This window comes from Nannospalax galili, unplaced genomic scaffold, assembly GCF_000622305.1.
Source record: "Nannospalax galili isolate Female #2095 unplaced genomic scaffold, S.galili_v1.0 scaffold751, whole genome shotgun sequence".
Lineage (NCBI taxonomy): Eukaryota > Metazoa > Chordata > Mammalia > Rodentia > Spalacidae > Nannospalax > Nannospalax galili.
In genome coordinates this window covers 554,464-578,898 of record NW_008331125.1, presented here as the reverse complement: position 1 = coordinate 578,898, position 24,435 = coordinate 554,464, and the positions used below count along the sequence as shown (strand labels likewise).

The 24,435-nt window shown below is 38.7% G+C and overlaps 1 protein-coding gene across 1 annotated transcript in view; it reads left to right on the top strand.

Moving 5' to 3' along the window:
• The window catches only part of Cwc27 (CWC27 spliceosome associated cyclophilin), a 230,556-nt gene extending 208,779 nt beyond the window's left edge, over positions 1-21,777 (top strand). Inside the window, exon 14 of the mRNA XM_029557817.1 lies at positions 21,361-21,777. Coding sequence (XP_029413677.1) covers positions 21,361-21,523 — 163 coding nt within the window. The 3' untranslated portion in view covers positions 21,524-21,777. The remainder of the gene's footprint in view (positions 1-21,360) is intronic.
• Positions 21,778-24,435: the final 2,658 nt, after the last annotated feature.

The following is a 24,435-nucleotide window of genomic DNA, read 5'->3' as shown; positions in this document are numbered from 1 at the left end:
TTATTAGTGATGTTGAACATCTTTTAAGATGTTTCATAGCCATCTTTACTTCTTTTGAGAACTCTCTGTTCAGCTCCTTAGCCCATCTTTTAATTAGGTTACTTCTTGTCTTGATTCTCTGTTTTTTGAGTTCATTATATATTCTGGATATTAAACCTCTGTCGGATGTGTCGCTAGTAAATATTTTCTCCCATTCTGTGGGTTTTCTGATCAGTTCCCTGGTTCCCTCCTTTGATGTACAGAAGCTTTTTAGTTTAATGAGGTCCCATTTGTTAATTCTTGCCCTTGTTTCCTGAGCAATTGATGTCCAGTTTAGAAAATCCTTTCCTACACCCATATCTTGTAGGTTTTTCCCAATGTTTTCTTCTAACAGTTTCATAGTCTCAGGCTCTACATTGAGGTCTTTGATCCATTTGGAATTGACTTTTGTGCAGAGTGAAAAATAGGAGTTTAGTTTCATTCTTCTACAGGTGGAGATCCAGTTTTGCCAGCACCTTTTGCTGAGCATGCTGTCTTTCTTCCAGTGTATATTCTTGGCCTCTTTGTCAAATATCAGGTGGCTGAAATCATATTTACTCATATTTGGGTCTTCAATTTTGTTCCATTGATCTATGGGTCTATTTTTATTGTTCTGAATAGTTCATAGTGAAAATTAGGTATTTCTTGGGAAAAGTACTGCACTTTGACAGCCTTGCAGGCTGAAGAGCAGTACCTAGGATTACTCTGAAGTCACAGAAGGAGATCACCACACTGCTGTGCATGAGAAAAGGAGAGCCAGAAGAACTTGCAAGGTGCGGTGGGTGATGTGACACTTGACCAGGTTCTTAACAGCCTTCAGTCAAGTTGCGCTTTTATTCAGTGTTTGCTTGGTTACTCCAGAGAGCTGAAATTCTTTTTTTTTTTTTTTTCTTCCTATAGTGTGGACCAGAGAAAGCTAAAGTACAAGAGGTGAAGCAGGCCCAAAGAGCATAAGACATGCTCTCAGTCAGCAGAAATCTCTGGAAAGACTGGATTTCTGTGAGGTGTGGAGGGGTGCAGAGGTTCCCAGCTAAGAAAAGGTTCATAGCAGGATAATACCTGAAGCTATAAACCAAATTAATAAAACACATTTGGCTCAGTTCATCTGAACAAAATACTAGAAGTTTGTAGAGTCAAAAGGAGAGTGCATTTTGCTATCAAAGCTTATTACTAAATAATCTCTAAAGAAATTCATCTGTCTTGTATTCACTTGTTATAAAGTACTCCCCCTTGTGATTTTTGCCAAGACCAGGAAGCTGCCTAACATTACAATTTTACCCAAGCGATCACCTGCAAGACAAATACTCACTCATGCATCAGCCTTGGGGTAGTAATCTTCACAGCAGTTTCTGTATTTTTGCTGTAGTAGCTTTTATCAGACCTTTAGAGTTTCTGTTTGTTCAGATGTCTTCTTTAATTCAGAAATTCTCTCTCATTTCCAGCCTATGGGTAACCTGTGTGTTTTCTTGCATTCAGATGATTAGCCTCTTGAACTCATTAAATAGCTGCTTTGATATAACACTTAATGCTCATTTATAAGGACTCTAGATTAAAGGAGGAGGAAGAAGAGGAGAAGGGGGAACCTAGATAATATGCCCCCCAAAAAACTGTGCCTTAGAATATGTGGAGCAGCAGGTAAATATAAATCCTACCATTTTATGGGTACGCACTATCTCACAGTGCCATCAGTGCCTCGGCACAGGACTTCTGGATTCACTGTATTCAAGTAGGTCAGATTTATTCAGTTTGCACATTTTGAAAACTGCCCTCATGTCACTTTTGAATGTTCTTCAGTATAAATAACATGAGGTATGGAGTGTGAATGAAGTTAGACAAGACACTCATCCATACTGATTTATATCTAATATCACAAGTAATAGTTACTGTAAGGTTTCTGCTTAGAACAGACATAGGGAGTAAATGTTATGTTTCATTATAGGAACCTTGCCTTCATGTTAGGATTCTTAATGACCTTAATGTTGGGAGTATTGCTCTTTTGCTACCAAAGAGGAGCTGTTAGGTTCTGTGAGCACAGGAGGTAGTGGGTATAGCATGCCAGAGGCTGGATGGAGCCCATGGGTCTTGAGGTAGTATTCTATAAGAACCTTCAGTATTTATCTAGGTGTTTACTTGACCTGAAGAGATTCTGACGTGTACTATTTTTTATTTCACTTGTTTGGTTTGCACATTCTCAGCACACCACATTTGTTCTGCCCTAAAGGCATTTCCAGTCTCACAGGCTCCTTCGTTCATTTGGGCAAGAGTTGCTTTACTGTGGAATCCCTTCATTTCTTTTCAAGCACTGCTTCTATTTTAGGGAATTATCAGTTTTTCAGTTCTTCAGATTACTTGGTAAAATTATGCAAAGAAACTCATAGGAGAAATTGCTTGTCTTTGACACTGGATCAAATGTGCCTCTTCTCTCCTCGTAGTCTTTCATTCTAGATCCAAGTGACTCTACATCCAACAGTTCATTCTTGAAGCAAATACTTGTATTCCAGGCACCCTGCTAGGCCTTTATCAGGTCTCATCTCCCTTAACCTTCACAAGAACTTCATTAGGCTCATAGAGTAAGGACTTGATATAGTAGACTTCCTTTGACAATTCCTTCCAGTAATTAGTATTATTCTCTTTCTAAAAATGAGGAACTGAAATTCAAAGAAATTGGATTATTTGCTCACATGGTAATAAATGGTGGAACTGTTTGATTCTTAAGAGTTCATGCTCCTTCCAGAATGTCAGCTTCTATAGCAGGAATCACACCATAAAATAATGACTGCTAGGACAAGAAAGAAAATTCAACTTGACTTTCAGAGGTCTGTGATTCTAAGCAATAGTACCCATCTCTGGAGCAAATTATACATATATTACTCATCTCATCTGTAGACTATTTTGAACATTCTTTTAAAGAAATAAACCAGGGCTAGAGAGATGGCTGAGTGGATAAGAGACTGGCTATTCTTGAAAAAGAATCCCAGCACCCACATGGCAGCTAGCAACCATTTGTAACTCCACTTCCAAGGGATCTGATGCCCTCTTTGGTCCTCCATGGGCATTGTGTGACATGGGTGCACTTGCATACATGCATGCAATACATGCATACACATAAAATAAAAATAAAGCAAAAAAAAAAAACTTCATTTAAAGAAATAAACCATCCCGGAGAACTTTCTTTAAAAGTCATTCTTTTCTTCCACTGAGAGTTCTGGTATCAAAACCTCTGTCATCCAAAATATTGAATTTGAATTATCACATAATTATACAGTGGACTATCTAGTCAGACTGCATTAGTTCAAACCCATTCTCTGATAATGATGGCTGATGATCTGAGTAAGCAACCTAATGTGTAAGCTTCAACTCCTCCTTTACCTGTAAAGTGGAGATAGCAGTGCCTACCACAGAGTTATTATTAGAACTGAGTGAGACAGCTCATGTAAAGCACTCAACATAGTGCCTAGCTCCTAGAAAATGCTCTGGAAATAGTAGGTGTGAGAGAAGAAAGGGAGGGCATGGCACCTGGGATGGTATTGGCGAGATTTGACACGGTACTCAAGCAACACAAATGAAATATTCTAAATTAAGTTGCCAAAGCATTTCTGACATCATCACCTAATCACCTCAAAGAAAAATAATATTAGGAAAAAGAGGCACATGTTAATTTACTTCAATTCTGTTATCTGACCTAAATTAGATGTGTTCATTAAGTGTACCAGTTGTACTCAATGATTCATTTTATAACTAATATGTTGACAAAAGTATAGACTATTTTTAGGAACTGGAGAGTTTGAGCTGAGTCCAGATTATCAAATGCTATGGCTGACAGGGTTTAGTTAAAGTTTACGTTCAGAAAAGAGGAGAACAGAAGCAATTACTTTCTATGTTGGGAGTATATTGCTATGGATTATGGACTCTCTCCAGGATTTTTTTTTAATGCTAACAAGGTCATCCTGGATGAACAAAAAGCTGTGCCCACATAAGCCATTTATTTCTATTAAAAGCAAAATTTAAGGAGTAGAAGTCCTTAGGGTTGGCATAATGTAAAAAAAAAAAGTTCCTTCACTGTAGCTGATATAGGTAGAAACAAAGCCAGTGCAAAATCCAAGTTACCAGGTTGGAGCATCGCTCAGTGGTAGAGTCTTTACTGGGCATTTACAAGGCCTGGGTGACAGCCCCCACCTCTAACCCCCAAAAAAAGAAGAGAAGGAAAGGAATGGAAGAAAGAGGGGGGGTGGAAAAGTTGTTAGTTACCATGGTACACAGACAATGAATTGTCAGGCGTTCGGAGAATTTAATTATATCTGAAAATTAAGTGATACTTAGGATAGAAAACCCAAGTAAGATTCTAGGTAAAACTTAATGAAAAGAGATACATATTTTTCTACATAGTTGTCAGTCAACTTTTTTAAAGGTTATTTTAGACTGTGTCACTTTAATAGTTACTAAATGAAATACTGATTGTCCTACTAATTTTAGTCAAATAGCATAATTTATATTTGTAATGCATGTTTAGTATATACAACATTTTAGAAGAGAATAGAAAAAAAAATACTGATAGTTTCCTGTTCCACAGATGAGCACTGCCAGTGTTTCCATCTGTCCCAGACCTTTGCTGCTGTTTCCAGGAATGGTGTCATCCCTTACCTCTTGCCATCTTTTCTCTCTTGTCAGTATATAACTGGCATTTTTCACAACATAAAATGTTCCTTTATGTTGAACATTTTGTTCCAAAAGGTTTTTTGTTTGTTTGTTTGTTTGTTTGGTCTGTTCCTCTGCCAGTACCCCATCTACAATATTTTATCATAAAGATATAATTTGTCTCATTTTTAATTATAAGCCATTCATGAGTAAATGAAATAATAGTTCACTATTTTATAAATTGTTATTTCCTTAGGCTAAAAGGAAATGAAACTGCTAAGTCAGGTAGAATTTTTCCAGAAAAAAATTTAATTGAGGTATAATTTACAAATGAGAAAACATACAATTGTTATCTCTGTGATGAGTTTGGGCAATTATATGCAACCATAATTAACCAAAACAAGATACAGACCATCATGTCACCCCAGAATGCTCCTTTAGGCTCCTCTCCCACTTTCTGATGTCCATCAGCTGCAGCAAGCCTTCAGTAATAGCTTCACTAGATGGCATTCTAGAAAACGGAATAATTCTCCTCCTGAATCAGTAACGTAGGAGGACTTCAATTTCTCCTGCCTCGGGTATTGTGTAAGTAGGTGTGTGTGTTGTTTCACAGATTACAAATACATACTTAATGTAATGTAATTGCCTACCTTGTATTAATTTGTATTTCTTGGTTTACTGGTAAGGTTGTGCTTTTTCATAATTTTACCCGGTCATTTATATTTGATCATTGTCATAGTGGTCTCTATGTTCTCTTTGATGATGGTGATGGTGGTGGTGGTGGTGGCGGCGGTGGCAGCTGCTGCTGCTGCCTTTGAGACAAAGTCTCATGTACCCCATATTGGCCTCAAGCTAATGGTATAATTGAGGATGGTCTTGAACTTTTAATCCTCATGCCTCTACCTCCCCAGTGCTGGAAGTACAATCATGTGCTACCACACCTGGTTTATGTGGTGCTAGGGTTCAGCCTTCATAAAGACTTTACCAACTGAGCCCAGCCATATTTATGTATTTCTAGTTGATATACAAAAGTGATTAAATAGTAAGGATATTATTTTTGTTTAAAATATTTTTAGCAGCCTATCATTACCTTAAAATTGATTTATAAGAGGTTTTGTTTTGTTTGAAATATTTATTGCCAAACCTGCCAATCTTTTCCTGCATATTTTCTACCTGCTGTTATTCTTAAAGTCTTCAAAATCCTGAGATTATATAAATATACTTGTATCTTCTGGAGTGTTCTATGCTTTTATTTGTATTTTTAACTGACATCAAAAGCCCACCTGGAACTGATTTGGTATATAGGCCAATGTTATAACTTTTTGTTTCTAAATTGCACACCACCAACTGAGTAATCCTGTTTCCCCCACTGATACTATCACAGTGAGATCTTATGTGTATTTTTAAGTCCATTTCATTATTGTACATTGATTTTTGTTTGCTCTGTTCCTCTGCCAGTACCCCATGGTTTAATTATTATAGCAGGAGAACATTGTTTAGTACCTGGGAGGGCAAGGTAGACCTTAATTGTTCTACATTTATATTTTTACTTTCAAAGCTTGTGTGGATAATGTGCTACATTCTTATTTTCTTTTAGTTATCCACACCTGGAAAAGGCTTAGACAATAGACCATGGAATCAATTTAAAAAAAAAAAAAAAAAAACATTATTTAGCAGGTGGCCACTACCTGAATTGTAGCCCTGGTACCAAGAAGGAAATAATTAGTCTTTAGACAAACCCTTCAAAGAAGTGGAAAAGATCACATGTGGAAAGTAACTAGCATATAGAATTTTTAAAAAAAAAGAATGAAATATAGCATTTTAATTGCCATCTTTCTGGTACAGGTATTTAAGTTTTTAGTGAGACATTTGATCAGACTCTTTTTCCATCTCCCTCGTATACTGACCTCCCTGGTATACAGAGAATTAACAGAATCTCAGAGTAGTGCCATCTCAGTTCTGTCTTCTGTTTGCCCGATGTGAACACCCAGGACACTTCTAGGATGGCCACATGTAAAGCCATAAAACCCTCTTGCAAAGACTCTATTCATCTTTCAATTACCTGACATTTTGAATTAGTAATAATCCCTCTCCTCTCTGGTACTAATGTATATAACCAAGTTAAATGTAACAATAATGTTTTGTTCTTTGTGTTTAGCTAATTCGTTTGACCATGATAAGTAAACTGGTGCATTTGAGCTGTTTTGTTTTGGATTTTGGTTGGTTGGTTGGTTGGTTGGTTAGTTGGCTGGTTTTTGAGATAGGGTCTCCTATAGCTTGGGCTGGCCCCAAATTTACTATGTCACTGAGGCTGGCCTTGAACTACTGATCTCCTACCTCCACATCCCAAGTTCTGAGCTGTATTTTTTTTATTTTGTTTTTAATAGAAATAAAAATAAGAAACTACCCTGTGCCTAGGTTGGTGGCATATATGTTTGTAATCTCAGTACTTGGGAGGGTCAGGTGTGGTTGCACATTCTTTTAATCCCAGCACCAGGAAAACAGAGGCAGTTGAATCTCTGTGAGATTGAGGCCAGCCTGGTCTACATAGCAAGTTCCATGTCAGGAGACCCTATCTCAACAAAAACAAAGCAGTACTTATGGGGAGACTGAGGTACAAGGATTGCTGTATTGCCATGAGTCTAAGACCAGCCTAGAATACAGTGTGAGACCTTGTCTCAAGGAAAAAAAAAAAAAAAAAGCAAAAATCTTTAGCTGGGTGTGGTGGTGCTTACAATCCCAGCACTCAGGAGATGAAGACTCCTGATCAAGAGGTCAAACCTAGCCTCAGCCACATAGCAAGTTTGAAGCCAACCTGGGCCATAAGAGGCCCTGACTGGAAGAAAAAAGTAAATAAAGAAGCTGACTTGTACTAAACATTTACATACCACCAATCTCTTTTAAGCCTAGAAGCTAGATATTGTTACTATGTCCATATTATGTGGGAAGAACCTGAGGCACAGAAAGATTGATGTGGTTAAGAAATCATAGCAAGTTATAAATTGTAAACCATTACTATCTTAGATGAGGAAGCCCTCGTTGGCCTCAATAACTAGTGAGGATGACCTTGAACTTCTGATCCTACTGCCTCAGCCTACTACATGCTGGTGTTACAGGCATGTACCACCATGCCCAGTTATATGCAGTGCTGGAGATGGAACCTAAGGCTTTGTGCGTGCTTTGTAAGCACTCTACCAGCGTAGCCACATCCCCAGCTCTTACACAATGAAACCAATGCATATAATGGTGTTTCCTTGCATTCTGTTTCAAATGTCATGTAAGGTTCTCCCACCCAAGAAACAATTTTTCTGAGTTAGTCTGCATATTTTTCATGTTTTCTAATATAATAGTGTTATTGTTGTTTTAAACTATAGCAATAATCCCCTGACAATAACATTAGACTTCAGTAACTCTTGAAATAAAAAATTGTCTAGCCTCTTTTAAATCTTAGAAGATATTAAATTTCATATCCCTAGTATTATTCATATTAAAAATGAGAATGTTATTTAAAAGCTTGTTTAACTTAAGCAAGAAATTCCTGCCATGCATGTTTGCCTGATAATTTTCATAGGAATATAATTAGTGAAGTGGTTGTGAGCATGAGAGTTCAAGGTTAGACCTGAACCTGAGTCCCAGTTTGGAAACTTACAAGCTGTATGATCTTGGGAAAATTACATAACCTTTCTATCCTTGTTTCTCAGAGTATAAACTGAAGGTAATAAGAGCACTTATTTGTGGATCAGTTTGTAAACCAACCAAATACTATTTATAAAGGGTTTGGCAAGGTATTGAGCTGTTGGTGCTCAGTAAATATGTTAGTCTCATCTTTAATGTTGTCAAATGTTTTCAAGAATTGACAACTGTCAGATTTATCACAGTCATGACTGGAACTTAAATCCTTTAAATCCTTTCTATACTATTTGATTATTTATAATTTGTTCACAGTGACTAGTTTTAACTTAGCTTCCATTGTAATTCTCCTTAATATTCTGAAATAAAACAAATTTAAGCTTTAATTTTTTTATGAATAGTGATGCCTCATTAATGAAATAGTGGCTTTTCCCATGAATGATCTAGTGGCCTTCTCCATAAGGCTCAATTTAAGTGCGGAAATGAGAAGAAACACATATGTAAATGCAATTTAAATATAAAGCAGAAGTGTGTCATCACTTTGGAGAACATAGAATTATAAGCTCAGTGTAATGTAAATGTTTCATAGCATTCCTGTCTGAGCCAGGTTCTATGGTAGTAATAAAATGAAGCAAGAAGGAATATGATTATAGAGCAGGATCCTTGGTTAGTGTTCATTTTATACAGAACTATAAATAATCCTGCCAAAGGCCAGTGTGGTTCTGTATAAATAGGGCCTTGTCAGAGTTTCTGACCCTGGAATGGTGATTATTGTAATTCTAAGCTCTCCAGCCAGTCCCTGAAGTCACCTCTTTTTCTGCCTTTTTCTTCTAGATGAAGAAAGCTCTTCTATATTAACTCTGTGCTTTCATATAGTTTGTCCTGAAGCACATTTCTTTCATAAGAGGGAAGTTTGCCTGATTCACAGGTAAGATTGGAGTGAGGCAAACAGCCAGCCATGTGCCTGCCCTAGCTTAGCAGGCCTTTTGGTGCTGTCAGTCTTCTAGCCATAGAGTACATGTTCCTGGCTGAGCTGTTGCTTAAACTTCAGGGCAGGTGTAAGAAAACATATTGCAGATTTATTCTTCAAAGGCTTCTTAAATCTTTCCACCTGTGTCCTGCTGTGTTAAGCATGTTTAGGTAGGCTAGAAAGCCAAGGAATTATTATCCTGCTGCTAGATTTTGAAAATTATATCTTCCACGTTTAGTCTCAATACTCAATATTTCGTGTGTGTGTGTGTGTGTGTGTGTGTGTGTGTGTGTGTGTGTGTGTGCGCGTTTTGAGACAGGTTCTTCCTGTAGCCCCAGCTGGCCTAAACTTGTTATATAGACCAGGCTGGCCTCAGTCTCACAGAGATCCACCTGCTTCTGCCTTGCCTCCTGAGCACTGGTGTGCTGTCAAACCCAACTTTACTAATATTTTTCTTTTAATGAAGGAAAACAGAAGACATGTTTTAGAGTTGGCTTTTCAAAACCCCAGAAGGGGTAGTGTTCCTTTAAAGCTCAAAACAAAGAAGACTTTCCCATGTAGTGCTGAACAGTGACACTACACTGATTTTCATCTTTGTTTTCTTTCCAAAAGTCTGTGCCTATTTTCCTCCTGCCTGGCTTCCCAATGTTCTCTTTTCCTCTACTTATTTTTGTTAGCTCAGGTATTTTAAAGGTCTGTTCCTATTTTTCCTCCTATTGTCCATTTTTAAACTTTCCTTTTGTTTCTGTTTTTGCTTTTATCTGTATTGTCTTTCTGCTTCCTTTACGTCACTGTTTCTGTTGCACATCTTGTCTTCTTTCCTCCTGACTTTCCTTCTGAGTTTCTTCCTCCTTGGTTGTCTCTGTCCTGAGCCACCCTGCCCTGCTAGACATGGGCAGTGCCAGCCACCGCATTTTTCCAGGGCTCTTCTTTTAACATACTTTGATCTCGGGACTCATTCATGCTTTGTCTGTTCTTTTCTCCTACTACATACTTCATGTTGGAAAAAGATTTCAACTTTTTTTTTTCTCTTTTATGAAAAGAGAAACTTAAGTTACTTGTAATCAGTAATGAAGAAAAAAACCTAAAATTAAAAATCTTTCATCTTTAACCATAAAATTACATTTTGATAGTTAAAATACTGAAATAAAATATTCAATTGATGTTTTAAAACATATTCTAAAAGATATAAAATGTCAAAATTTTTAAACAAAATAGCCATTTATATTTTAAGTAGTTGCTAAAGTATGTTTATGACTTTTGTATTGGTTGTGCCCTTCTTAGTAAACCTACAATAACTACCAACAAATCTCCAGAAACTATTTCTATTTTTCACTAGCAACAAAAGATCTCCAGCAGCATCAGTTATATTTAGGCTTCCAGTTTTTCAAGGCTGTGAACTAGGAATCTGACTTCAGCCTGGAAGCTTACCCTGTACCCTTCAGTGGCTTCAGATGGTTATTTGTAAAGTGGCATAGAGAAATCCAAGTTGCCTGATATCTGAAAAGTCCAACATTCTACCAAAAGTTCTAAGAGTTCAGCTTTATAGCCAGATGCAAAATAGATGCACAGAAATCAGCACTTGCATGGAAATAACTGCTTTAAAATTACTTATCTTGAAAGAACCTGATTCATCAAATGTAAATTCTCTGGCAATGAGCTTAATGAAGAATTTAAAGTTCTGAACCTTGATGTAAAGGATAAAAAAAAAAAAAACCTGTTATGGAGATAGAGAAGTGCTATATCTATAGAATAGTTATTTTTTTATAAAAATCAAATCACCTCAGAATTCTTCTGTAAATTTAATATAATTCAAAGAAAGCCAGCAGAAGGAGGGGAAGAGAAATGCAAACAAAACTGGCCAGGATAATTTCTAATAAGAACAAGGGAAAACTGGGGTTGTCCATAATGACTTTCTTCCAAAGAATACAACACAGAAAGCAGGACTGTACAAGGAGACACCTAAGATGTGTTGCTTCATCGTGTTGGTCAGAGTTAACATCAGTAGCCATGACTTATGTTGACAGTCTGTAGCCATGATGCCATGAAAATGGCACCTGCTCCTGGGTCCCTTCTTATTTGTTCAAGAAACTTTAAGAGTTCTACCCTTGTACCTCATTTAACCTTAATTCTCAGTAAAGGCCCTATCTTCCACTGTCATCAGTCACACTGGAAATAGGGGCTTCAAAATATGAATTTTGCAAGTATACAGTTCAGTCCACGATAACAAAGACAACCTAAATAAACTGTGTGTGCCACTTAACAATATCTATTTTTAGCTCATTAAATATAACAAATGTACCATGGTAAGGTAAAGTGTTAGTGAAACAGCAAGAAACTGGTCCTGAATAAAAGGGAACTCTGGACTGTCTGCTCAAGTTTTCTATATATCTAAGCCTATTCTTTTTTTAAAAAAAAATCTATTCAAAAATAAAGAAATTTTGAGAAAAAATATTCAGCAACAAAGATTCATGATCTTTACTAGTCCAATACCAAAATGTAGCATAAGGCACAGAATTAAAACAGTTACTGTAGAAGGAAGATTATTCGGGAAATCAAGTTAGGACAATGAGGTAGCAGTTGAGGGAAAAATAATTAAATTGAAACTTTATTTGACCCAGTATACTGAAAGAAATTGATTAAGGATTAACAAGGGGAAAAAAACTGTAGTAGTGATAGGAAAAAATATGGGTGTATAACAACCTGGTCTTGATGTGAGGAAAAACTTAGGTATAACCTTAAAGACTGTGGAAGGGACGGAAGGAGGGAGAAGGAGACAGAGACAGAGAGACAGAGATGGGGGTGGAGATGAAAGAGAAGGTAAAACTCTACTCAAACAAAATTAAGGGACAACAAACTAGGAAAAATATTTGCAGTTTATGTAATAAAAGGAATCTGTTGTCAGTAGATGAAACATCCTTACAAACCCATAAAAACATTAACATGTCATTTTTTTAATGAGGACAAGAACATATCATAAAAGAAAATATACAGAGAACTAAAAAGATGGAAAAATGGAAACAAAATCAATTTCACTGGGAATCAAAGCAAAACAACACACCGTGTTTGGGAGAGTAGTGAGGCAGGGCCACTTGTGCGGAGACAGTTGGGGTCAGTGTACCAATAGCTCTTAGTGCAGGAAGCTTGGGGAATTAATTTGGGGCATGGGTGGGTCAGAGTTCAGCCAACATCAGGAAGCTTTCTCCTTTTAGGTCTCCTGGCTTCCCTTTCCTCTCTGTTGGCTGCTTCCATAGGAAGTCTTGCCCCACAGGTGGCACAGCCCCTGGAAACTCTAGCTTGTGTTAATGAGTTGCCCCCAAAAAGCTGCTTAGCCAGTTCTGTTGATCCGTGCCCTAATTCAGTCATGGTTTTTCTAGACAGACTGATGGTCCATGTCTCCTTCTTAGAGCAAGGAGCAGGACCATCTCACCATAACTACATGGACTGAGAATGAGAAGAGTCCTTCCTTCCTCCCATTCCTTCTTTCCTTCCCATCCTTCCTTCCTTTTTTTGGTGGTCCTGGGGGTGGAACATAGGGACTTCTGCTAAGCAAGCACTCCAAGTCTGAGATACGTGCCCAGTCCTTATTTTTTTAAAGCAAGGTCTTACTGTGAGGCTCAGTATGGCCTTGAACTCTGTGTGTATCCAAGGCTGGCCTCAAACTTTTTGATGTGAGCCACCATTATAAGCAAGAAGAGTCATTCCTGAAAAATAAAAAGGAGGGTGGGGCTTTGTTACCAAAAGAAAATGGGTGTTTGAGAAGAAATTAGGCTTAGATAAGGTCATAATGGTGAGACCCCCTCCCCATGATGAGATTAAGTGTTCCTCTAAGAGGAGGAAAAGACCAGAGTTCTCTCTCTACTCACACATACTAAGGAAAGGCCTTGTGAGAACATAGTGAGAGTGGACCCACCTGTGACCCAAGGAGAGAGCCCTAACCAGGTAAGTACCAATTTCTTGTCTTCAGAACTCTGACAAAACAAATTCCTATTTCTCGAGCCACCCAGTCCATGGTATTTAGTTATGGCAGCCCAGCCTGAGTAAGACACATCAAATATATGTGTTGAAATATGGCAAATATTCAAACCCTCTTTACTATTTGCAAAGGCCTTTGAAAGCATAATGTCTAAGCTTCACTTTAACCATGTGAAATGAATAGGTTGGCACTTTATGCAACGAAACAGGCTCGAGAAGCAAAGTGATTTGCCTACAACCACAATTAGCTACAAACTGTAGCTCAAACCCAGGGCTGACCTCATCCACAAAGGTGTCTATAAGAAGCAATTCAAAGGTAAAAGCAGGACCCAAGGCCCAAAGTGGTCTGGAAAGATTTTAGGAAGAAATGGGAATTGAAATGGCTTTGAAAGAGCCTGGGAAGGAGGGGATAGAATATTCCACAGAAGTGGTAAGGACAAAAGTATGCTGCACCCCATCTGACACAGAACAGTGTGGTTCTTTCAAAGAATCAGATGTAGACAACACTTGAAAATTGTTTTGTCTTGCTGCAATTTTTATTTAGAAACAAAAAAAAAAAATCTATTTCTGCTCTTCAAGTACAAATCTTTCCTCAGACCATCCCCCCGAATCAAATAAGTTTGTGATCTGTAGTCCATAGAATGAAAACTTAAATAATTACCAGCAGCTATTTAGTTGGGTTTCTGAAGAAATAGGAAGCTGTCATCACAGTATGCAAACAAATTATGTGTATAACAAATTGTATGTTCTCAGAGGGGCAAGGTCATTCAACCCAGGAAGGGGAAAGCTGTCTGAAGACAGCAAGTGCATTTTCCCACAATTCAAAGCTAAGCAAACATGGGCAAATGTTAATCTTTAAGCAGTTTGGCCCATTTGAGAAAGGTAAGTGCCAGATTATTGTAGCACCAATGTAGTATCAGTAGAAATACCTTGCTTCAGCTTTTTGAGTGATAAGTAGCCTTTTTTGTTATGAAGTTTGAAAAGTGAGTTACTTGCCTCAACACCCAGGGGTTTATAAATGTAATTGCTAAATAATTTGGAGCTATATATTAATACTGTCAAGGAGAAATGTGAACAAATCCAGTATTCTAGCCAACATTTTGGAGTCTCAGAAACATTGATTTATTTGCAAGCACTTATCAAGGACCTTCTGGCCAAGCACTGCTGGATGGTATAGCTACCAAAGTCAACAAAACAGAGCCTCTGTTCTTCAACTAAAGCTATGGGTAGGTTCTCTAGGAGCCCAGAAGAGGGGCTCACTGCTGCTGGAGAAAGCAGGCCAGACCAGGCAGGCACCAGGGTGATGGCTCAGCTAAGGGAGAGGGAGGAAAAGAGAGAATGAGGGGTGGGGGAGCGAGGGATAAAGAGAGGCAACAAACAGGCAGGAAGAGTGTGGGGTTTCTTCAGGAAACTGCAAAGAATCTGGATTGTCTAGAATGGAAGATGGGATGTCACTTAGAGCATGGTGAGGCATGTAAGAGCCAGAGTACAGAAGCCACATAAGAAATGTGGGGTTCCTTCTATAGACAGCGAATCAAAGGATTTAAACCAGAAGGGTTTAAATCCCATGGCTAGATTTATTGATTTTAAGACAATAACAGGATTTATAGTGGAAAATAATGCCATTTGGGGTTTGTTTTTGTTTTTGTTTTTGTTTAAGCAATCTTTTTCCCAAAAATGTGCCCACATGACTCAAGACATTTTTGGAACATTTCTTGGAATTGCTTTAAAGGCCAGTCTGAAGTTCACACAAGCAATCCTCCCTTTATGGCTGCATTTTAAAATTCTTGTCCTCCAGAATAAGCACCAGCCATTCTATTTTTTTTTTAAATTTTATGTGTATGCATGTATTGCCTGCATGTAGGTAAGTGCACCCATGTCATGTAATGCCCATGGAGGACAAGCTCCAGCTGTCCTGGAACTCATTATGTAGAACAGGTTGGCCTCAATCTCAGAGACCAACTTGCCTCTGCCTCCTTAGTGCTAAGATTAAAGGTGTGCACCACCATGTCTTACTAGCAGATCTATTAAAAAATTTTTTTATTTATTATTTTTATTTTATGTGTTATGTGTATATTGCCTACATGTAGGTAAGTGCACCCATGTCGTGCAATGCCCACGAAGGACAGAAGAGCCTGTCAGATCCCCTGAAACTGGAGTTACAGATAGTTGTTAGCTGCCATGTGGGTGCTGAGATTCGAACCTGGGTCTTCTGCAAGAACAGTCAGTGTTCTTAACCACTGAGCCATCTCTCCAGCCCTGCCATTCTAATTTTTATCTCCCTTACTACACGTAGCACCAAATCCACTTTTAACTGATGCCCAAAGTTAAATCCATCATCACAGGATGAAAGATTATTACCTCTGAAGACATTCAAGAAAGTACCTGGTCAGCAGCTTCCCAGCTTACAAATTTCTCCATCCTTAATCTTAGAGATTGCCTATGAAAAGGGCTGATCTGCTAGGATGTAGCTCCATGGTAGAGTGCTTGCTCAGCATGCACAAGGTCTGGGCTCAGCCTCTAGCTCTGCAAAGAAAAAAACAAGGAGGGATGTGATGGTAATATCTTTCCTGCCAATGTACAGTTAGTGTAGATGCTGCCAGCATCATGGGAAAGCTTTCCAGAGCACTGTCAGTAGATGCTCTGATTATCTCACACTTTGTTGACAATTCCAAAATGTGCACGTTGTGTCTGTGTGTTCTCCCAGATAAACAGTTCACTCCAGAAGAGCAGAGCCTGAGTCATATTTGACTTTGTGTCATCAGTAGCTCGCATTGGCCTCACACATAAAAAACCCTCAGATGAAAAAGAGTCTAGCTCACTGCCTTGTATTCTCTAAGTAAGAACTGTATTATGCCCTTGAGATTTCTCAATTTGAGTAGCAGCCTTAAGCGAGACCACTTAAAGCCTCTTCAAGTATGTGAGTAAGTTGACATTAAGAACCTACTGTTCTCCGTCTCTGAAGGAGCAAAAATAAATAATAAATCAATGTGAACATGTAAAAGTTCTTAATCTTTGGTTTTATGATCTTTACGTTTGAAATAACAAGTGAAAAGTTTTAATAATTATTTCTGGGACTAGACTCCCCCCATCCTAGGATAATTAAATCAGTACCTTGGGAGTAGAAACCTGGCAAAGTGGTGGTTTTTAAAAGCATTCAGGTGATTTTCATATGCAACCTGTATCTGATGTAAGGGCTCCAAAACTACTTAGAAAAACATTGTCTTAATTTGGAATTTTTTAGAATTTTGACAATTTCAAAATGTGCACATTGTAGTATCTATGTGTTTTCCCAGATAAACAGTTTCACTCCAGAAAAGCAGGGCCTGGGTCATATTTGACTTTGTGTCATCAGTAGCTCATATTAACCTCACACATTAAAAAGCCCTCAGATGAAGGTGCTGTGGAAGATGGAGAAGAGCTTCGTGCCTTCTCCCACTGCAATCAAGGAATAAAACCTTACATAACCTGATAAGAATGCAGTGTAAATTCAGCTCTTAGTGTGCGCTGAGTTGTGGAAGGTCAGGAAGGTAGACTTAAGACTCTGTAACCTGGTAGGCATTTCAGGGAGCTTATCATTAAAGTAAAAGACAGCTCCTGTCCACGAAAAGGCAAGCATTAGCCTAGCAAACCTGTGAGTGCCAAGCTTGGCCAGCACCGAAGGTCTGAAGATTGCATTCCTATCAAAAATTGCCATGCTCAGCATTGGACATAAAACTGAACCAGACACACACTGTCTCAAACACCCGAGGTTGCTCACAAAAAATTCAGTAAACAGTTACAGAAGTGAGAGGTGATGAGAGGAACTAAATAAGGTTGATAAGATGGGAGGCACCTAGTTGTTGGCGTGTTTGAAAGTTCCAACTGAAGTATTTCAGTCTAGTCCAATAGTGATTCATTCATGAATAGAGACATGCTACAGAAGAAATGTATAAGAAAGACTGTTAGAACCTAGAAAGATTTGAGGAAGGAGAATAGTTAAATAACCAAAATGATAAAATAGAATAACTAAAACACAGCAATCTAAAATAAAGATCATAAATGTTTCTTGAGTAGGGCATGGTGGCACACCCCTATAGTTCCAGCACTCAGGAGAGTAAGGCTGGAGCATGGTGAGTTCCAAGCCAGCCTGGGTGACATATCAAAACCATCCCAGAAAGCCAAATAAATAGTAAATGTTTATTTCAAGGAGGAAAATGTTCCTAAATTAGGGTGACTTTGGAAATGGGAAGGAACAGTTTACAGAATCTTCTGTTAACAAGAGGACCATTCACATTCTGTCAGAATAAATAATTTAAATGCATTTCAATCAGTTGCTAATATTGGAATTCTAGATTGGGCTAAGAATCGGGTCCTCTCTCATTCCCACAGATGTAATTCCATACCTTAATTTATTTTCACAGTTATGTGAAAACTTTAGAAACTGAATGTCAGGTTAGTAAAGAACATCTTGTTTACTTTGTTTCTATTTTTGCGCAGTCCCATGACTAGGAAGCTCCCATTTCTGTAACACACGACCATCGGTGCTCTTGTTGGGAGTCTCAGCCTATGCAAAATTTTCTAGTCATCAAAACTAAATTTTTGTCTTTGTCTTTAGGTAAACAAGTTCTGAAATTCTCACATGTCAATGTTTAGTGTGTAATTAATTCCGGAAGAATTCATTGCTTTGATTCCAGTTTTATGACAGTCTACTTTGTGGCTAGTACAGGTATTGGGTTATACATACAAGACTAAACTGCCAGTTCCTCCCAGATGGGGTGAGTTCCCAATCTGCATGTGTATCCTTGCAGGGCATGTGGGCATGCTTTCAACTCATGCAGTCTGATTTATGGAGGCACGGAGGTCAGGAGTTTATTATGTCAAAAATTATAATAACTTTTGTTTTCCTTTTTAAAATGAAGGGGACAAAGCATGTTGAAAAGTAAATGGGTGAACCATTTTGATTATGCTTTTATTGCTATTAAAGATTCAATATAATTATGGAGTAAGCAGCTATCCTAAGTATTACGGCATTGAATCTGAAGTGGTCTGTAAGCTGATAGCTCCTTCTTTCCTCTGGGTTTAGGTTTGTTATTAATCAAATATTGGACCTATTTAGTGCAGTGGTATATGAAACACATAGTTGAAACAGACAGTTCCTTTAATTTACAGCTTTCTGTTTTGGGGTTTTTTTTTTTCAGATTTGTAGGAAAATCTGTTTCTTCTTGTAGACTTGGTTCTTGTAGACTGTTGTTCACATGTGTAGATTCTATTTTCTTATACCAGAGCCAGCTAAAAAATTCAATAGTTGGAAGATTATCTTGTGGCATCGAAAGGAGGAAGTGCTTTTTTATTATTTTAATTGACAAAGGGTAAAATCATTTTGAAATATGGATAATTTCTACTGGGAATAGATACTATTTTTAAAAATCTGTATTAGGGGCAGAAAAATGGGATCATTTTAAAAATAGAACAATGTACTTGTAGAAAGGTATTGATAACCTAACTAGGATAGTGGGGAAAATTAAACATCAACCTAGAAGTGTTAAATAAAACTGTCTTAACAGGCATGGGATTCCAGCTATTTCCTGGTGTTGGCTTAGGGACCACCACAACCTGGGTAAGCACTTTGGAAGCTGCTAAGAGCTTGCAGGAATGCAGTGGGGCCTGATGTGTGTAAAGGACTTTCAACAGAACAGTCTTGCCACTCTTCTAAACGCATTTCCCTTCAGTGGCAGTACACTTAAAATTCCTAGAATGCACTTCATGAGGAACACAGTGGAGATCTGAGGAGGTGTGGAGGAAGAGGCCTGCTCTTCACCCTGATGTATTGCATAAGTGATAAAGAGCTGTACAGGCTCTCCAAGCAAAGCAAGTTGCGATCTTGCATAGAGTTTGGGGGGCCAGGAATTGTTCGGAGATTAACATCAGCCTCAGAAGAAGAGGTGTTTGCTGTTTCTTAGCTTTCAGAAGCACTTCACTGGGCTGAGTGCCACAGTTGGCCAACTTTCAGAAGCATGAGGCTGTCACTGTAGTTGACTTTTGGAGGTGTGTTTACTGACATGAGCTGTCACTGATCATTTAGACCTAGGTGAATCATCATTAATTGATTGTCTAGTTTAAGTGTGCTTCCAGCCGGCTTCAGTAGTTACTTGTTTCCATGGCCATAGAAAATCAGCCCTTTTCAGTCTCAGAAGCTAACACTTAGATAAACACCATAAGAAATTAAAACAAGAAAATCAGACTCTGAGGAGTCTATGTGTGCAGTGGTTATATTATACATTTTCTAAATGGCAGTGTCTACTAAAGCAGTAGAAAGAAATGTTCAAAGTCAGCAGTCCCCATGTGTGGCATGGCATGTTCTTGTGTTGAGATCAGTTATTTAAGTCAATGACAATAAAGCATTATTAATAATAAAATAGAGTAATGTGAATGTGGTTTACCTCATGTAAATGAAAGTAGATTGTAGGTCATCCATGTAGCTCTGGTACTATGTAGATTGTAGGTCATCCATATAGCTCTGGTACTATGGCATTCCCATGAGCTTTCTCAAGTGGAATAGAAGGAAGTGGTAAGGGTCCACATGCTTCGACTTGTCAGCTTTGGTGATGGTAGCTACTGAACCCCCAGTATCTATAATATTTTATTTTCCTCCCTCTTTAGGAGACTTCGAAATCTGCATATATTCGTTTTCCATACACATAAATGACACTCATCATGTATGCTGCTGCTGGCAAAACAGAGTGGGGGTCTCTGCTAGTTCAACTGCCCAAATCTCTCCTTACCCAGATCAAAAGAAGTCAGTGTCATGGCTCATCTGAAAGTTGCAGTGTGTACACGTGGAGTTTTAGTCTTGTGGGTAGTTTAGTCCTGTCTGCTATGGTGAAGAAAGGAATGCTGGCATGAGACACTGCTTGGAACTCTTTAAATAACTAGTAGAAAATCCTTATTGCTTTTGTTTAGTCATATAAAAACTGAACTTCTCTTTTTCATAACTCATCAATTGTCCTGAAACCTGGTCTCTTGACTACCCTGTTTATTCCTGACAGCTCCTAATGGGGGCACAGCTAATCACTGACATATTTCTCTGCTGCTAAGCATAGCCAGCTTATGACCACTTAGGAGTCAAGCACATGTTGATACCTTAAGACCAGTAAGCATTTGCTGAAGAGGAAAGCAGGATGGTGAGATTTGCTGTAATCAACAATAAGAGGAGAAAATTAGTTCATGGAGTAATGCCAAAAGTGTAATTTCCTTTTATATAGGGAAAAAAAGATACAATTTAACTCAGCACCGCCCCCAAAAAGGGCAACTGTAATGCCGTTTGAGCACCACTTTTATTTACTTTTTAAACTTTTATTTCATCTATATTATAGTTTTTGTTTTATTTGTTTGGTTTGGGGTATTTGGGTGGTGATGTTGGGGACTGAACTCAGGACTTTGCTCAGGACTTTGCGTATGCAAGGTAAATGCTCTACCACTCCACTGAGCGATACCTCAGCCCTAAACATCATTTTCTGGGTTTGCTTTTTTGGTTTTGGTTTTGGTTTTTGGTTTTTGGTTTGTTTGTTTGTGTTTTTTGTTTTGTTTTAGTTTTAGTTTTTTTAATGTAGTCCTTGCTTTTAACCCTTTGAACTATTGAACCACAAACATCAAACAGGCCTGGTTCATTGTGTGGCATCTTGCTCTGCAGCCTGGCTCACTGTGGTTAAGTGAATGTGCTCTTTGGAGAAAAAGGACAGAGTGTTCTGAATATAGTTTAAGGAAACTCTTGGGTGGAAATCATAGCCTCATATCAGGGGAGGCGCCTGCAGTGGGGATGGAAACTGAGGGACTTGGTACTGGAAATAAAAAGTAGCAGAACAAACTTCAGGCATATTTTTCAAAGTTGTGTTTTGGGTTTTTTGCTATTCTGGGGACTTGAACCCAAGGCCTTGTGTATTCTAGGCTGGCACTCTACCCCAGGGCTAAATTCCTAGCCCCCAGGTCTATTTTTTAAGGAGCTGCTTTCCATATGGGATAAGCACCTGTAAACCCCATCCCAGCACTCTGAACCTGTCTGGCTCCTTATGCCAGGGAGAGTGGAGCCTAGAGTTTCCATTCTGGGGTCTCAGGCTGCGCTCACTAAACCATCCATCTCTCCTCCTCTTTAGGATGACACATGTGCTCCAGTTCGAAGATAAAACCAGAAAAGTGAAAGATGCAAGCATGCAAGACTCAGACACGTTTGAGATCTATGATCCTCGGAATCCAGTGAATAAAAGGAGAAGGGAGGAGAGCAAAAAGCTGATGAGAGAGAGAAAAGAACGAAGATAAGGGAACAGTACTGAGAACGAGAGCATGCTGGAAGTGTGCCTCCCACCAGTGGCCACTGTCCTCTACAGCGTCCTGCAGGGGGGCTGTGAAAGGTATTTTTGAACCTGTTATCTGGTTTTTGGAAAACAGTGATTTTTGTTTCACAAGTTGTGGAATGATATAAACAAATGCTTTTGGTTACTGATAAGAGTTCCCTAATTTACCTTTTATATTGCTAAATCTGAAATAAAATAAGTTTCCAGTTTAGATGTTAACATTTATAGATTGTATAAATTCTTGTTTCTGCTTTTCCTTTGAAATTTGTGAAAACTTAACCTTTTTTTTTCTTTTTTTAATTTAAAAATATTTTATTAGTATTGGTTTCTTTAAGAAGTAACATGATAGCCGGGCGTGGTGGCACACACCTTTAGTCCCAGCACTCGGGAGGCAGAGGCAGGCCGATCTCTGTGAGTTCAAGGCCAGCCTGGTCTCCATAGTGAGTTTCAGGCCAGCTGGGGCTGCAGACAGACCCTGTCTCAAAAAGACCAAAAAAAAAAAAAAAGAAGTAACATGATAAAGGGGTTGGAGAAATGACTCAGCAGTTAAGAGCGCTGGCTGCTCTTGCAGAAGACCTGGGTTCAGTTCCTAGCACCCACATGGCAGCTAACAACATCCATAAACCCCATTTCCAGGGGATCTGACACCTTCTTCTGACCTCCACAGGCATTGCAGAACATGGGTCACCTACCTACATGTAGGAAATACACTCATACACATAAAAAAATATTAATAATTTTTAAAAAGAAGTAGCATGATTACATTGAAAGGCTTTGTATAGGTGGAGAACTTGGAAAAGGAGTGAGAGGGAAACTCACATTAGAGGAACAATGACAAATCTCACATTATTTTTGAAGCTTGGTAGTACACTTTGGTCAGTAAACAATCTTAAAAAATTATAGTAGGCATAGAATTTCAAATTTATATTCTAAAATATAATTACATATTTTTAGTTTGAGAATTATATCAGTTTAGTATATTACAGTACTTTCTTTTTTTAACTTCTCTGTGATTTTTATCTCTAGAAGTTCAGTTAGGAGAAGGCACACTGGGGCTATAAAAGAGTAATAGAAAAATAATGGAAAATCTCTTGGTGCCTGGTAATGGGAGAGGTCCAACATCAAGACCCGGATGCCCAGGACCACATGTAGAGTGAAGAGCACAGCTGGGCCTCAGGGGAAATGGGAGGTTCATTCCAAAGAATCATTCCTCCCAAGACCAGAATCTGTAAATAACAGAGGCCTCCCCTGTCCCCAGCATAAGAGACAGAGCCTCTGCCATGCACAACCTGGGACCTCAGGAATGGGGCTGTGGGGAATGCAGTCAGAGAAGACTGAAACAGCTGCCCATCAAGAAGTCTCCATGCTCTGCTCTGCTCCACCACCAGCCTACCACCAGGGGGATATGGTGCCGTGGCTTAAGGCAGGAATCCAAAGCTTCAGGCTTGTGAGGGGACCAGAGCTCCAGCTCACAGGAAGGGACCACAACTCTAGCTCACAGAAGGGACCACCAACTCTGGCTCATTTTGGGGGGGGGGGGCACAGGACAGGACACTCCATCTCCCAGGACAATACTATAGCTCCAGGTTCACAGGAGGGAGTCACAGCCCCAGCTCACAGGAAAGGACTACTGCTTCAAGTTTGCAGGAGGGCCATAACACTGACTTATGAGAGGGAACTACAGCTCCAGCTTACAGTAGGCGACCACAGCTCAAGGTTCACTGGAGGAGACCACAACTCCAGCTCACAGGAGGGGACCTCAGATCCAGGTTCACAGGAAGGGGCCACAGCTCCAGGTTACAGGAGGGGGGACCACAACACTAGCTCATAGGAGGGGAATAAAAACTTTCTTTTCAAGATTTTTTTTATAGGAAGTATTTTTTTCCAGTTATTTATTTAATAACCACATACTTAGAAGAAGCATTTCATTACAACAGCATTGACATATTCAATAACAATTTTCTGAGCTAAGATGCATCTTTTTCAAAATTGGCTGTTTTTACAGAAAGAATATTTAAGACAAAGCTCTTTGGTGCTAACTTTGTAATAAAATCAAAATTACAAAATAACAACAATAGTGATGATTTTGTTTTGCACATAAATATATAACACTTGCCACACCAGTAAAAGATTCAATGGCATCTTGCTTTAATTCATAACGTGCCCTCAAAGAAATAAATAGTCACTCCTCCATCCGAGATCCCACCAGGTATTGTGACATTCAGGACAGTAGCACTCTACTGCTGTGCTCACCATACACGGCCACTCTGCCCTGCTCATTACAGCAACATCAGGAGCAAGTAGGTGGCAAGACCCATACCACCTGAAGAGCTCATCAGAGGTCATCAAGAATTCAGCCTTTGGTGTATTCATTCATATTGGGTACTTATATTATCATATTTGGGTACTGGGTATTATTATATTGGGTATTTAGTCAGTTCTAAAATCTGAATGATAAAATTATACAACAGACTTTTAGTCACCTAATAAAACCTCACCTGCCACATCCTTTGGATGGTGTCTCATTAGATCTGTCTTTCCCCTATCTTTTTGTCTTTTAAGATAATAGGATAGGCATTCTCTTTGTAAAGCACTGGTTCTTGAAATGTAATCACGGGTACAACAGCATAGCAGCAGCACTTGAGGACTGAGATGTGCTTATTCCTGCCTTACTACCATCACCACCACACCTCCCCCAGACTACTAAGTCTGAAACTTTGAACCATCAGAACTTGTTAAACAGATTGATGTGTCTTACTCCTGGAGTTCAACTGCTTTCAAGATTACCATTGTCTAAAGAAGTTAAAAATACACATATCACATGATCTAAAATTATAATCCTAGACTTGTATCCTAAAGAAATGTTTGCACCTTGTT